Source organism: Hemitrygon akajei, chromosome 18 (assembly GCF_048418815.1).
Source record: "Hemitrygon akajei chromosome 18, sHemAka1.3, whole genome shotgun sequence".
Taxonomy (NCBI): domain Eukaryota; kingdom Metazoa; phylum Chordata; class Chondrichthyes; order Myliobatiformes; family Dasyatidae; genus Hemitrygon; species Hemitrygon akajei.
Genome location: NC_133141.1, coordinates 28,113,122 through 28,128,729, shown reverse-complemented (window position 1 = coordinate 28,128,729; position 15,608 = coordinate 28,113,122). Strand labels below are relative to the sequence as shown.

General features: G+C 43.2%; 1 protein-coding gene across 3 annotated transcripts in view; it reads left to right on the top strand.

The window, feature by feature from the left end:
* Positions 1-15,608, top strand: part of csad (cysteine sulfinic acid decarboxylase) — a 53,018-nt gene that overhangs the window by 25,729 nt on the left and 11,681 nt on the right. For all 3 annotated transcript variants that reach the window (XR_012102035.1, XM_073071179.1, XM_073071180.1), the window contains exons 9-12: positions 938-1,054; positions 5,445-5,509; positions 11,770-11,851; positions 11,963-12,162. Coding sequence is in view for 2 of the 3 variants with exons in the window: in XM_073071179.1 (XP_072927280.1) it covers positions 938-1,054; positions 5,445-5,509; positions 11,770-11,851; positions 11,963-12,162 (464 nt within the window). In the remaining variant the exon portion in view is untranslated. The remainder of the gene's footprint in view (positions 1-937; positions 1,055-5,444; positions 5,510-11,769; positions 11,852-11,962; positions 12,163-15,608) is intronic.

Here is a 15,608-nt window from a genome sequence, read left to right as displayed (position 1 = left end):
ACTACAGATGCACTGGGCTGTCCACACCACTCTCTGCAGAGTCCTGTGATTGAGGGAAGTACAGTTCCCATACCAGGCAGTAATGCAGCCAGTCAGGATGCTCTCAATTGTGCCCCTGTAGAAAGTTCTTAAGATTTGGGGGCCCATACCTGTCTGAGGTGAAAGAGGTGCTGTTGTGCCTTTTTCACCACACAGCCGGTATGTACAGACCATGTGAGATCCTTGGCGATGTATATGCTGAGGAACTTAAAGCTGTTCACCCTCTCAACCCCAGATCCATTGATGTCAATAGGCGTTAGCCTGTCTCCATTCGTCCTGTAGTCCACAACCAGCTCCTTTGTTTTTGCGACATTGAGGGAGAGGTTGTTTTCTTGACACCACTGTGTCAGGGTGATGACTTCTTCCCTGTAGGCTGCCTCATTATTATTTGAGATTAGGCCAATCAGTGTAGTGTCATCAGCAAATTTAATTAGCAGATTGGAGCTGTGGGTGGCAACACAGTCATGGGTATACAGAGAGTAAAGGAGGGAGCTTAGGACACAGCCCTGAGGGGCACCTGCGTAGAGGGGCAGAAGTGAGGGAGCCCATTCTTACCACCTGCCGGTGAAACCATGGTCTCCTGTTGTGCATGAGAGTGGAGTTAACAAAGGCCATGTTTAGTTTTTTAATCTATTTGCTGTTTGGCTTCTTGTTGTTTGGAGCCCATGTTTTGGGAGCTTTGTGTGTAGATGCTTCTGATAGAGAGAGCGATGTTTTCTGGCAGTATGGTGTTCACATTGCTGGTCAGGAATGAAGTGGGTACTATTTCTTGGTGGTATCATAGAATCCATCAATTTCAGGGAGGGCATAGAACAGCAGCAGGAGCCTCATTTACTTTGAATGTGGTTTGTCATATTAAAGATGTGCAGTACGTCTAAAGTTTGTGTTCTTGTTTCAGGGTGCAGTTCCATTCCTGGTGAATGCTACATCTGGAACAACTGTCTTTGGAGCATTTGATCCCCTGCCTGAAATTGCAGATGTCTGTGAGAAGCAAGGAATCTGGCTTCACGTTGATGTAAGTACGCTGATCGAAGCAGGGTGCAGTAATGGTGGCTCCTCATCTGAATTGCATCAACCTGTGCAGTGTTGGTGTTCAGTTTGTGAACAGTGCTGTAGTTTGTGTGACTTGGGCCAGTTGTCTTAGCTGAGTACCCAGTGTGAACTCTGGGAAGGAGCCGGAAGTGATTAATCGCTACCAGCAAATGCTGCCCTTGGGATTTTTTTGTTCAGAAGTTGTGATGATGTAATACTTCTGGCTCAGTTCTTTTGCCAGAGTTCTTTTGCTGAATAGGTCTGCCTGTTAAAAATTGTATCCCTGCAGCTTTGCATTGGTGTTCTGGCGAGAGATTTGGGTTCTGTAACAGCTTCTTCCTTTGTGTTTCTAATGAGCTGTATATGAGCCCAGAATATGCCAGCATTTCTGATTTTATTTCAACACCAGTTGTAAGTTTGGGCCAACTGGCACTATTCCCCTTTCCTTTTCCTCCCTCCTCACTTGCCCCCTGCCTCCCCCCCCCCCCCCCCAAACCCTTTTGGGAGATGGGGTATTATTGCTGCAAGAATAATTCAGGCAGATTGCAGTCCAGAATGTAACACATCTGCTGAGAATTGGATGCTGAAGTATCTTGCACAGTACCCTTTTAATGTAGAAAGATTTCCCAAAGCAATGCAGTGGTAGATTCAGAATGCTGAGTGAGAGATGAGCCTATCAGAGAGGTGATTAAAGACCTAATGGAGATTTTGAAAGGGATTATGAATGGAGTTTTGAGGCTGTGGCCCAGTGGCTTAAGGTACTACAGTAAAATGTGTGCAAGAAACTAGATTCAGAGTAACAGAATCCTTTTAGATCGGAGATGGTTAGAGATAGAGGAGGAGTTTAGCAATCTATTCGGACACAAGTAACTATGGTCCCAAAAGTTAGTTTCTGACTGGAAGTGGGATGAAGGTGGGTGGGCTAAGGATAGATCCTGGTGACCCCCAGAAGTGGGCGTAGGGGGGGGGGAATAGAAGAACAGTCATTGGAGGAATTTGATGTTGAACAGCAGAGGAGAGTCCTGAAGGTAAAGGTAATGTGACCGATAATGTTCAAAGCTACAGAAGCTGGAGATAGGTGAGGATGGCATTTCAGAGGTATCTGGACTGAAAGTCTCCTCACTGGTTTAAATGTGCCAGAGGCAGAGGAACTGGGTGAATGGAATAGAGTCTTTGCTGGAAGTCGGGTGGGACAAAGTGGTCGCTAGCTGTGGGAGTCAGTAGGCTTGTAACGGATGCTAATAACTAGTCTGCCTTCTGAACTAGCGATCCAGAAAAGGAAGGGGAGAGTTGGCAATAGAGCAGGCTGAAAATTTGGCAAGGAAAGTAATGACAATATTGAATTACAATATGCATGAGTACAAAATGAGTCTGATGAATTGTCTTTAACCTGAAACATTAATAGCTCTGTTTCACTTCTCACAGACACTAAATGACCTGCTGAGTATCTTCTGCTTTTAGTTGGATTTTTAGCATGTGCAGTTCTTTTGATTTTTAAGGATAAGAAGTGATAGTGTGCTATGGTTATACAGGATGATTTTTCTTGCTTTAATAGTCCTTTAATTTAGATGTCTCCTTCTTTGACAGGATGCATGGACTTGATTCATTTAGGTAGAGTCATAGAAAACTACAGCACTGAAACAAGCCCTTCGGCCCATCTAGTGCACGCTGAACCATTTAAACTGCCTACTCCCATTGACCTGCACCCAGACCTCTACCATCCATGTACCTATCCAAACTTCTCTCAGATGTTGAAACCAAGCCTGCATGGACCACTCTCACGACCCTCTGAGTGAAGAAGTATCCCCTTATGTTCCTCTTAAACTTTTCACCTTTCACCCTTGACCCATGACCTCTAGTTGTAGTCCCACCCGACCTCAGTAGAAAAAGCCTGCTTGCATTTATCCTATCTATACCCCTCATTTTTGTATACCTCTCTGTCTTCTACATTCCAAAGAATAAAGTCCTAACCTATTCAATCTTTCCTTATAACTCAGGTTCTCCAGACCCAGCAACATCCTTGTAAATTTTCTCTGTACTCTTTCAACCTTACTTACATCTTTCCTGTAGGTGACCAAAACTGCACACAATGCTCCAAATTAGGCTTCAGCAATGTCTGATACAACTTCAGCATAACATACTATCTCCTGTACTCAATATTTTGATTATGAAGGCCAATGTGCCAGAAGCTTTCTCTTACAACCCTACCTGTGATGCCACTTTCAATGAATTATGGATCTGTATTCCCTTTGTTCTACCACACTCCTCAGTGCCGTATCGTTCACTGTATGAGACCTACACTGGTTGGTCCTATTGAAGTGCAAAACCTTGCACTTGTCTGCATTAAACTCCATCTGCCATTTTTCAGCCCATTTTTCCAGCTGGTCCAAATCCCACTGCAAGCCGTGATAGCCTTCCTCACTGCCCACTACACCCCCAATCTTAGTGTTATCCGCAAATTTGCTGATCCAGTTTACCACATTATCATCCAGATCGTTGATATAGATGACAAACAGCAACAGACCCAGCACCGATCCCTGTAGCACCCCTCTAGTCACAGGCATCCAGTCAGAGAGGCAACCCTCTACTACCACTCTCTGGCTTCTCCCACAAAGCCAATGTATAATCCAATTTACTACCTTATCCTGAATGCCAAACAACTGAACCTTTTTGACCAACCTCCCATATGGGACCTTGTCAAATGCCTTGTCAGATCATTTCTGATACCATCAAAATTGGCCTTTCTCCAACTTAGAACCTCAACCCACAGACAAGCTTACCTATTTGCATATTTGCTTTGAAACAAATGGCATTATGATCACTGGATGCAAGGTGTTCCCCTACACAAACTTCTCTCACTTGCCCTGTCTCATAGCTGATCAAACATCGCACACTCTCTCATTGGGATTTCCACGTACTGAATAAGGAAACTTTCCTGAACACGTTTGACAAACTCTATCCCATTTTGTCCCTTTATAGTATAGCAGTCCTGGTCAAAATGTGGAAAGTTGAAATTGCCTCCTATAACAACTTTGTTTCTTGCAATAGTCTGTGATCTCTCTTCAAAGGTATTGGAAACAAGGTTAACATTTATTGACCTTGAATCCCCTGTCTTAAATTGGAGCTCTTTTGAGGTGTTCCCATAGTGCTGTTGGGTAGGGTGTTATACTCTTTAACATGCATGGAGTAATGGTGATGGGGACTGCAAACATTTTGATAGGTGGATGGGGTACTGAGCTTGAATGCCAGCTCTCAGTAACTATGTGTTCAAAGGGACAGCCCTATTTAATGTACTTTAAAGAACATTTTAGGCATGCTTCCAAATTTTTATAACTATATTAGCAACCAAGCCAACTCTGACACCTGCTTGATCCTAGCTGGAAGGGGAATGTGGCACTTGGGAGACTGGCTTATATACAGCACAATAGCCACTTCTAATGTGCAGTTCAAGAGTCCATCTAGCCCAGTTGGTCAGTGACCTTATTTAGGTTTCACACAAGCCCTGTTTGTGTTATCTAATCCTAGATAAAACTAAAAGCAAATGCACATTTGCATCAGTGTACCAAAGGCATTGTTATTCATTTGTGCTGTCAAATAATCAGTTGTGCTCTTCTGGCTAAATATCCCCATGATAGTGCTGATGAATCTTCACCTTGCTGCCAATCAACACTGGCACACCACAGGGATGTGTGCTTAGCCCGCGGCTCTACTCTCTCCACACCCATTACTGTGTGGCTCAGCACAGCTCAAATGCCACCTTTAAATTTGCTGAAGACACAACTACTGTTGGCAGAATTTCAGATGGTGATGAGGGGGCATACGGGGCAGGATATAACAGGTAGTTGATGGGTGTCACAGCAACCACTTTGTACTCAACGTCAGTATGACCAAAGAACTGATTGTGGACTTCAGGAAGGGTAAGACAAGGGAACACGCACCAGTCCTCACAGAGGGATAAGAAGTGGAAAGGGTGAGCAATTTCAAGTTCCTGGGTGTCAACATCTCTGTAGATCTATCCTGGGCCCAACATTTCGATGTAGTTACAAAGAAGGTATGACAGTGACTATATTTCATTCGGATTTGAGGAGATTTGGTATGTCATCAAAGACTTTCACAGATTTCTACAGATGTACCATGGAGAGCATTCTAACTGGTTGCATCCCTGTCTGGTATGGAGTGAGGCTCACTGCACAGGAAATAAATAAGCTGCAGTCAGCTCCATCATGGACATTATCCTCCCCAGCATCCAGGACATCAAGGAGTGATGCCTCAAAAATGGCATCCATCATTAAGGACCCCCACTGCCCAGGATATGCCTCCTGTCCAGTTGCCTTGTCATTGCTGTTTCTTATTCTCCCCTCTCTTTCTAACAGGCAGCCTGGGGTGGAAGTGCCTTACTTTCCAAGAAACACCGACACCTGCTAACTGGGATTGAGAGGTAGGGACTGCTACAGTAAGGCTATATACTGTTTTCTTGAGATTCACTAAGACTTTTTAAACTTTAAAATGAGTGTATTTAGTGCTAGGAATGCATCAACTTTTGAAGATTCTATCACATTTGATGGGTATGGTTACTCTGCAGGACAAGAAAAGAAATGAACTGTGCTGAAAGTGTAGAAGTGGAGTTGGATGAAGCTGAAAGAGACTCTGACTGAGTTAAGTCAACATGTTCAAGCAATTCTGAGCAGTAATCTATTGGAAAAAGTGTGTTCAGCAGTAGCAGATGTGGTGGAATTCAGTGCAGTAGATACAAGGTTACACTTAACTGGGGGGGAATTAATACTGTACTCTAGCCAGGAGGTTCACTAGTGGCACTCTGAGTGTTTAAACTAATTTGATGAGGGGTTGGGATCTAGAACACCACATCAGAAAGTGGAGAGATTGAGAGGAAGGTAGATGTCAGAGCAGGCAGGAACAAAGTAAGGCACACAATGAGATGGATGGATTGAAGTGCGTGTGTTTTTAGGAGTATTAAGGGTGAGAGTGATGAACTTTGAGCATGAATCAATACAAGGAACTATGATGTTGTGGCAATAACAGAGACTTGATTGAGAGGGGCAGGACTGGATGCTTAATATTCTAGGGTTTTGATTCTAGGGGGAAGTAAGCAGGGACAGGCTGGAATTACTCTATTAATCAGCTGCACTCAGATGGAGGGATCATCTATAAAGTCTATATGAGTAGAACTTAAAATATCTTTAAAAAGGTACAATCACTCTAGGGTTATACTACAGAGTCCCTAGTAACCACAGGGGCATTGAGGAACAGATATTCAGGCAGATTAGAGAAAGGTGTTAAAACACCATGCTTGCTGTAGTGGGTGACGTTAACTTCTCTAGATGTACAGTGAAGAGTATCCTGACTGGTTGCATCACGGCTGGTATGGAAACACCAATTCCCAAGAATGGGAAAACCTACAGAAAGTGGTGAATACAGCCCAGTCCATCATAGGTAAAGCCCTTCCACCATTTAGCACATCTATAAGGAGCGCTGCCTCAAGAAAGCAGCATCCATCATCAAGGGCCCTCACCATCCAGGCCAGGCTCTCTCCTTGCTACAGCCATCAGGAAGAAGGTACGGGAGCTTTAGGTCCCACACCACCAGGTTCAGGAACAGTTATTATCCTTCAACCATCAGACTCCTGAACCAGTGTGGATAACTTCACTCGCCTCAACTCCGAATTGATTCGGCAACCTATGGACTCACCTTCAAGGACTCTGCAACTCGTGTTCTTGATTTTATTTATTTATTTATTTATTTATTTTTCTTTGTATTTGCACAGTTTGCCTTCTGCACATTGGTTATTTGCATTTGTGTGTAGCTTTTCATTGGTTCTTTTGTATTTCTTTATTCTACTGTGAATGCCTGCAAGAAAATGAATCTCAGGGCTGTATATGGTGACGTATATGTACTTTAATAAATTTACTTTGAACTAATATAGATTAAGACTATCTTGGTCCTAGAGGTTTAGATGGGGCAGAATTTGTTGCGGCATCTAGGAGGGTTTAGTAAATCAGACAACTAGAGCGGGGCAGTACTGGACCAGGTGAGAGTACAGGCCAGGTATGTTCCAGCCAGAAGGAAGGACAAGGAGGGCAAGGTAAGAGAACCTTGGATGTTGAGAGAGATGGTGAATTTAGTCAAGAAGGAAAAGGAAATGTATGTAAGGTTTAGGAAACTAAATTCAAACAGCCCTTGAGGATTATAAAGAAGCCACAACAGAACTCAGGAAGGGAATTAGGAAAGTCAGGAGAGGCCATGAAACGTCCTCGGTGTTATGCTTTGTAACTCCAAAACACCAAACTAATTCAAAGGAAAATGAGAGCCGAGATATGCGAGTCATAGTTAGTGTTTACTATAAGAGAGTTGTGGTAGTGTCATGACGTATGCAATTCATGTATTTTATCTATAACCTCCAGTGAATTATTTAAATGAAGAATGCTTAAACAATATATTTACAATATTACTCAAATATTACTGAAATATTAAATAAACAACACTCCTCCCTGCTTAGCTATAAATTCCAACTCAATAGTGAATGAATCTCAACTTTGCACACAATATAAAATATATAACACAACTATTATATTATATTACTTGATTTCTATAATGCAAATACTATACAAACATCCATAACATAGCAAATTTTCAAATTTGTCCCATTCAGGCCTAAAGATTTAATCACCTTGGACAAATTCTTATTCTTGTGGTATAACGTCTTTCCTGATGGGGTGGGGGGTGTGTCACTCTGCTTGGTAGGTGAGACTTGTGGCTGTGAAGCAATTGTAGGTTCCAGGGCTGCCTCTGTGGTGGCTGTAGAGTTGACTCTGGGTCTGCAGGAAGTGCTTCTGACAGGGGTAGCCACCTTTCTTCTCCTTTTCTCAGCTTGTCTCCCTGGATCTACTTTGATCCTTGCTTATCTCCCGGTGCTGGCTTCTTTCTCCCTTTTTACCCCGCTCTTTCTCTTTTCCTTCTTTTTAGTTTGTGCATCTTGATCTTGGAAAGGTGCATTTAGTTCATTGGAGTACTCTCTTATTGAACCTTCTTTTGCCCATCCTCAACATCAAATGATGAATCCACTATTTTTGTATCTCCATTGACTCCTTTATTCTCCATTGGCCGCTCACGGTTTAAGATGGCGCTGGTGAAGCACAGTGACTACTTTCCGGTAGTAAGTAAAACAAATGAAATACTAATTACTTTGCTGATCACACTTTTTCTGGTAAGCGATAACTGCTGTCAATGGCCTGTAACTTCCCTTTGGAGTTGAGCTTTTGAACCACCTGTATGACCTGTTATTTTTGTGTTGTGAAATGAAGTCTCAGAGGTGCAGGGCGGTTGCAGCGTGGCGTGTACGGGCCGAATCGAGGCGGCAGGGCCTGGCCTGAGAGTGAGGAAAGACCTGAGATTTGATCGGTTTAAGCCCCGGGCCAAATTGGAAAGGTCAGGTACAGCCTGAATCAAGGCAGCGGGGCCTGGGCCCGAGAGGGAGGAATGACCTGAGGTTTGGATGATTTAAGCGCCAGGCCAAACTGAAAAGGATAAGGTGTTGGGGCAGGGGGTGAGGGATGGGCCAGTTCAGTTCGGTGCTCGGTAAGGTTTACTCGTCTCTGCGCTGAACTGTGGCTAACAGGCTCCTGGCTTTTGTCACTTCCACAGTTCCTCTGAACAGCATGGTCCTTTCTTGCTCCAGTCTGCTTTCCAACAAGAGGCACAGAGGTGGCACCGACATATGTTTGTCCTCTGTTAGGCAATGGTTCATGGTGTACAGCATGGAGACCATTGTAGCATCATTCAGTGCTTTTCTTAATTCACTTTCAGTTCATTCTACTGCAGGGGTTGTGGCATACAAATTGTGGATGGATCTCTAATCAAGCTGTAGTTGTCTCAGCCACTCATAAAGCCACAATGCGGGCCCTCCTGTTTCTAACCACATACAAGCCCAGTGTGGCTTGTTGGTTGTTGTATTTCACTGTTACAAATGTCATTCCCACAGGAGTAATCTTTTCTCCAGTGAAAGTTCTCAGTTGGATACCTGCAGGCTTCAGTTTAATATCTTTGAAATGCCATTCAAACTCATTTTATGAAATGACTCAAACAGTCAAGTCAGTATCCAATTTCTACTTTTCACTTCTGGTGTAAGCCATATTGCTTAGCTCTGGTGAGTTTTCACATTGTGACTCTTAAGGCTACTCAGTCCTATGTCACACTCATCATAATCAAGATTTTCATTAATAGAGTGCAGATTAGCGCTCTTTTTGAATTTGCAGCTTATCTTTTTCTCTTCCCTGTGCAATTGCATTGGTCTGGTGCATGTGAGCCCTGCCACATCCCTGCCACAGTTTGTTCAGCCAGGCCAGTTTCTGTTTAGAAGTTGCAATTTTGTTCACGCTCACTTTCATTCCTGACTGCAACTCATTCGCATCTCTGTTTGCTCTTTCCATAGGTAGAGCTATTTCAACTGCTCTTACAAATGTGAGTTGTTTCTGCATTGCTTTCATGATATCTACAAGGCTAACTTGCGGCTGGCTTCGTTGGAGTAGTCAGACTTTGAAGCAAACTGTGCCTTTCCACCTAAAGCACTCAGCAAAACTGGCAGTTGTTTCTCATTGGCTATTTCATTGCTTTAAATCTGTTCAATCCATTTAGTATATAAAATCCAGTTATCTCTTGTGTAATCAAATGTCAACCTTTCCAATGTGGCTAGCTATTTCTGCTCTTTTGTTATGATTATTATCACCCAGCTCTCACTGTTTATGAACCCATAAATTTTTCAGTTTTCTGCATTTTTTTAAAAAACTCGATCACTTCTTCCCTTCCGAAGAACATGCTGCGCTGCCTTTTTTTACTCGAGCATCTGGTGCGCTTTAACAGGTCAGTAGCTGTATCGGGTTTGTTTATATAAAAAAAACAAACAAACCTCATTACCACTGTTGTTTTATAACTCCAAAACAGTAAGCGAATTCAAAGGAAAACAGGAGATCCGAGAGATGCTCATCTTGGTTTGTGTTAACTTTATGCAAGGCATGCATGTATCGCATGGTACTGTCATGACGTATACAATTCACGTATTTTTACCTGTAGTGAATTATTTAAATCAACAAGAATGTTTAATCAAACAATATGTACTTCCGGTAAGATGGTGGCACATGTAAACACAGTGGCCTCTCGGGGGCCAACCGCAGGTGCTTTTCTCGTTGTAAAATTTATATTTTACGATCCAGTGGTAATTCTAGCCCAAGAACTTAGAGTACTGCAGGGCTACTCCATCAGTGAGCTGCTGCTCATTGATCAGAATAGCTGGACTGATGTCGGCCGAGAAATCGAGGGGGCTGGCCGAGGCCGGGATGTCAGAGGAGCTGACCTGATGCAGACCGTGTTTCTGCCTGCTACTCGGAACCATCGGAGTTGGTGCAGTATAACTGTGAGAGATTGTCTCAGACATTTTACTTGTGATCGCAAGACTCTGTTGGCCAGTGATGATGTAAGTTGTCGCAGGCCTGTTAACAATGTCTGGTGGAAGGACAGACGACATGGCAGCTGTATAGCCTCGGTTGTAGCGAGGACCAGGCCTCAAGCTTCAGCCTTGCCTGCTGTTGTAGACCAGGTGAATGGACGTGGTAACACTACAGTATAGCGTCTGAGCTCAGCTGGGGCCTGGCCTATCCTGTTGGTGCTGCCCTCCTGTGTTTGAGCGGTGGAATGACAAGCATGTGTTTATACACTGCCAGGAGACTGTACCATCAATCGCAGGACATTGTTGCTCAGGGTCTTGGACTATAAAGTGTATATGTTTTTTTTCTCCAAGTGAATATGCTTCTTTGCTCACTATTTTTGAATGTTTGCTTGCTATTTTGAATGTTTTGCATCTTGGGCCCAGAGGAACACTGTCTCATTCAACTGTACCTATGTCTGGTTTGAATGATAATTAAACTTGATTTGATATTTATAATATTACTCAAATATTACTGACATAATAAATGCATAACACTTGGCATGAACCTTTGAACATTTAAAGAGAAACCCAGGGCATTCCATATAGAGCAAGAGGATAACTAGGCAAAGGGTAGGACCACTTAAAGATAAAGGGTGTGCTTGGAGGCGAAAGATGTGGGTGAGGTCCTAAATTTTACCAAGGAGAAGGATATGGAGGACAGGGCAATCAGTGTGAAACATTCTAATATGCTAAGACATTTTGGAACAAAGGAGCAAATAATGTTGGATCTCTTGAAGAATGTTAAGGTGAATAAATCTCCAGGGCCTGATAAGATATACCCTAGATTATTGAGAGAGGCAAGAGATGAGATCGATGGAGCCTTGACCAATTTGTTCCTATACTCTTCAGCCACAAGCAAACAGCTGAAGGGAAGTGGGAATAATCCTGGAAGCCATAGGGACAGTCAACTTTATGTGAGGCAAGTTATGTCTTACTACCTTGATAGAATATTTTTAAGAAGGTGCCGAAAGTTGATTGATGTAAGTAGAATGGTGGGTATATAGTAGAAGAATATAGTTCCATCTGGAAGTATCACAGGTTGGATGCAAGTTTAGTGGAATCTCACTTACAGTGCTGAAGTCTTAACCCAGGCCATCAACTTCTCCTTTCAGATGTTGTCTGCTCTTGTCTTGTTTTCAACATGCTCTCTATAGGATGACTACTTGGGAATGTTGATATTAATCGCTTTGCTCTCTTCCTAGGGCTGATTCTGTTGCCTGGAACCCACACAAAATGCTGCAGGCAGGGCTGCAGTGTTCCGCCTTTCTGCTCAAAGATGACACTGTAAGTCAAAATCCCAGCATTTCTCAGATGTAGTTTCCACACGATTTCCACCTGAGCCACTCTGTAAATTTCTTACCCAACCTTTTGGATTTTGCCGCTGTGTCTTGCCAGGGCCTCCTGAAGAATTGTCACTCAGCCAATGCAAGTTACCTCTTCCAGCCAGACAAGTTTTATGATGTCTCCTACGACACTGGTGACAAGTCTCTTCAGTGTGGTCGGAAGGTGGATTGTTTCAAGCTGTGGCTGATGTGGAAGGCTGTCGGTACTCGAGGGCTGGAGGAAAGGGTTGATCGTGCCTTTGCCTGTGCCAGGTTGGTGTTGTGGTCAGAAATGAGCTGATCTGCACTTTACTTTTCCAGTGTTCTCTTGGCTATTGTTTGTTCAAATCCTTCATGATACTTCAAATCCTTCTGTCCCTTAATGCTACATGTGTGTGGGAAGACATTTTTCCTGCATTGAGGATTTTGCGCTAAGTCTTTGAAGCAAGTTGTCCCATCAGAGTTTATCTTACCTTTTCCCCAATGTTTCCATTTCCAAAGTAGGAGCTGCCCTCACTTGATCAAGTGCTAAGTAGAGAAGGCAACAGCCTTGAATTAAGGTAACCCTTGGTCATTGCTCCATCCCAAGAGTTTAACTACCAATTAATTTCAGAAGGGGTTAAAACTGAGTGTTCACAGTGCCTTGGGAGTAGAATGACTCAGAAACTGCCTGTTTTACCAAACTTGGATGTTTATTTTTCTTCTGTTTTCCGTGAGGTAAAGTAGCAGCTAGGTTAGACCACACTTGGAGAATTGTGTTCTGTTGGTTGCCTTATTATAAGAAGGATGTAGAAACTTTAGAGAGAGTACAGAAGAGATTTACTAGGATTCTGCCTGAACAAGAGGGCATGTTTTATGAAAATAGGCTGAGTGGACTAGGACTTTTCTCTTCGGAGCAAAGGAGGATGAGAAGTGACCTGATAGAGGTGTACATAATGATAAGAGGTATAGATAGAGTGGATAGCCAAGGACCTTTTCCCAGGACAAGAATGGCTAATACAAGGGAGCATAATTTTAATGTGTTCGGAGGAAGGTATAAGGGGAATTCGGAGGAATGGTGGGTGCATGGAACATGCTGCCAGAGGTGGAGGGAGAGGCAGATACAATAGGGGCATTGAAGAATCTCTTGGATAGGCACATGGATGATAGAAAAATGGACAGTTATATAAGTGGGAAGAGTTAGGTTGATATTGAGTACGTTAAAAAGTTGGCACAACATGATGGGCCAAAGGGCCTGTATTGCACTGATGTGTTCTATGTTTTAGCATTAAGGATATGGGTATGTTTTATCAAGTACATTTTCCTGATTTGCATCATTCCAGTTTCAATGTATCCAGCTCTTGCACAATGGTCTTATGGCTCCAGACACCTGGGTTTGATATTGACTTTGGACGCTGCCTGTGGGGAGTTTGCACGTTCTCCCTGTGACTGTATAGGTGTCCTTCAGTCTCTCCTGTTTCCTCCTGCACCCCGTTGATAGGTTAGTTGGTCACTATACAATGTTTCTTGTGGGGCTAGTGGAGTTGTGGGGAGAGGGCAGGAGGAAGGGTGAGGTGAGGAGCATGTGAAAATAAATCACAGGGAAATGAGTGTTGCTCTGAGTGCTAGCATACACTCAATAGGTTAAATTACTTTCTATGTCATATGTTCCTGTGGTAGGGGCTACCTGGGAATAAATATCATGGGAAGGAACCATGAATCTGCATTTAATATGTAGAGGTGTGCGCACATGCTCAGCTTCTTCCTGATTTGCCTCGCGTAGGACATCTGAGTATCACTCATTAAGAGTGGGTAGATCAGAATAGCAAAGTCTTGCAGGGTAAAGTATAATCAAAGTTGAAGAGAAAGCCAGAGTCCCTTTGCCATTGAGTCTGCTTCAGTGACTATTGAGTTCTGAGGATATTCATTCATTGACAGGACATGGGCCTTGCAGGTAAGGTCAGCAAGTGCATCCTTAATTGTCCGCAAGGCAGTGGCTTTGAAGTACTTCAAGCCATGTGAAGGTACTTCCACAATGCTGTGAACACCAACTGTGAACACTAGCTGACTATGAAGGGCACTTCAGGGCATTGTGAGACTCGGGGACCTGCAGGCAGTGCTTCCAACTGCCTTTTCCTTGCCTCTTCTGGATGGAAGAGGTCACTGGATTTTGGAAGTGTTGCCAAAGGAGCCCAGGTAAATCGAGTGCATTTTGCAGATGGTATGCTGCAGCAATGTAGTACTGGAAGTCATCCAAGGCTTGGTGTATATAGGGGTGGACCGCATTATCCAGGGATAGAAGCAATGCTGGGGACGGTCAGCAAGTTGGGTAACGTCTGTAGAAAGAGTTAATGTTCCAGGTCAAAGACCTTTTGAATGTGGAAAAGTAACCATCTGGTTTTAATTTCAAGGATGCAGGAGAGAAGAGATGGTCCCAGATAGGGCAAGCTTAGGTAGCCTTGGGTTAATTTGAAGTGTGAGAGAGAAATGCAAAATACACGGGTCAGCTCATTCTATGGAGAAAAGACTGATCCAATATGACAGATGGATGACTTACATCAGATGTTCACTGACTGCTCAATGTTCCCAGTATTTTCAGTTGTTCAGATTTTCAGCAATTGTAGTTCATTGATTTTTCAAACGAGTTATGAATAAATATAAAATTATGCAGTCACAAGCAAACATCCCTGTTTCTGTTCTGTTCAGGGAGTTGGTGGCACATAAGACACTGTCCTTAAGATCTCCTGTAGTGATGTTCTCAAGCTGGGTTTTCAAAGTTCAAAGTAAATTTATCATCAAAGTATATATATGTCACCATATACAACTCCTGAGATTTGTTTTCTTGTGGGCATACTCAGTAAAATCGTAATAGAATCAGTGAAAGATTGCACCCAACAGGATGGACAAACAACCAGCGTGCAAAAAGTCAACAAACTGCAAATACAAAAAAAATAATAATAAATAAATAAATATGAAAAACATGAGATGGAATCCTTGAAGGTGAATCCATGGGTTGTAGGGACAGTTCGGTAATGGGGCAAGTGAAGTTGTCCCACTGCTTCGCAGCCTGATGGTTGATGCTCCTGAGTCTCCAATAGTTGTAACCACCGTGTTTTAGTGCAAGAGGCAACTTTAACTTTTGGGATGTTTACCCATTGGTGCCCATTGACTTCAGTTAAGATCAGACATTCCCACCTCACCTGTGGAGCTTGGTTCTTTGGGCCAAGGTTGTGAATTGTCCCAGTGAAGCCCAGACTGGGACTTGGCGAGTCGGTCAAGTTTAGGTTTATTGTCATTTGCCTGTACATATATACAGCCCAACAAAACAACATTCTTCCGATTATTATTGTGAATATACTGTTACTGAATTACAAATGCAATCTGTACCATTCTTTTCTAACACAATGGTGATGGTAGGGCAAGATTGTATTTGTCCTGCTTTTAGTGGATAGGGCTTTCTTGGAATATTTTTGCTCATGACTTATCCTGGAGCATAGCTCCTCAGCATATTGGGGGTCCATAGCTTTTAGTTTATGTTGGCACTACAACCAGGACACTTGGCTGTTTCTTGGTATCATGTGGCATGTATTGATTGGCTGAAGATTGTGTTTTGTGGTGATCGGAGGAAGCCAAGATCCACTGCCTTGCCTTGTACGTATACTGGGCTCTTCTGTTGAGGCTGGGCCTGTTTACATTGGTTCTGTTCAGTTGGTTATTGCCTCCTGACTGGAGAGGTTTGG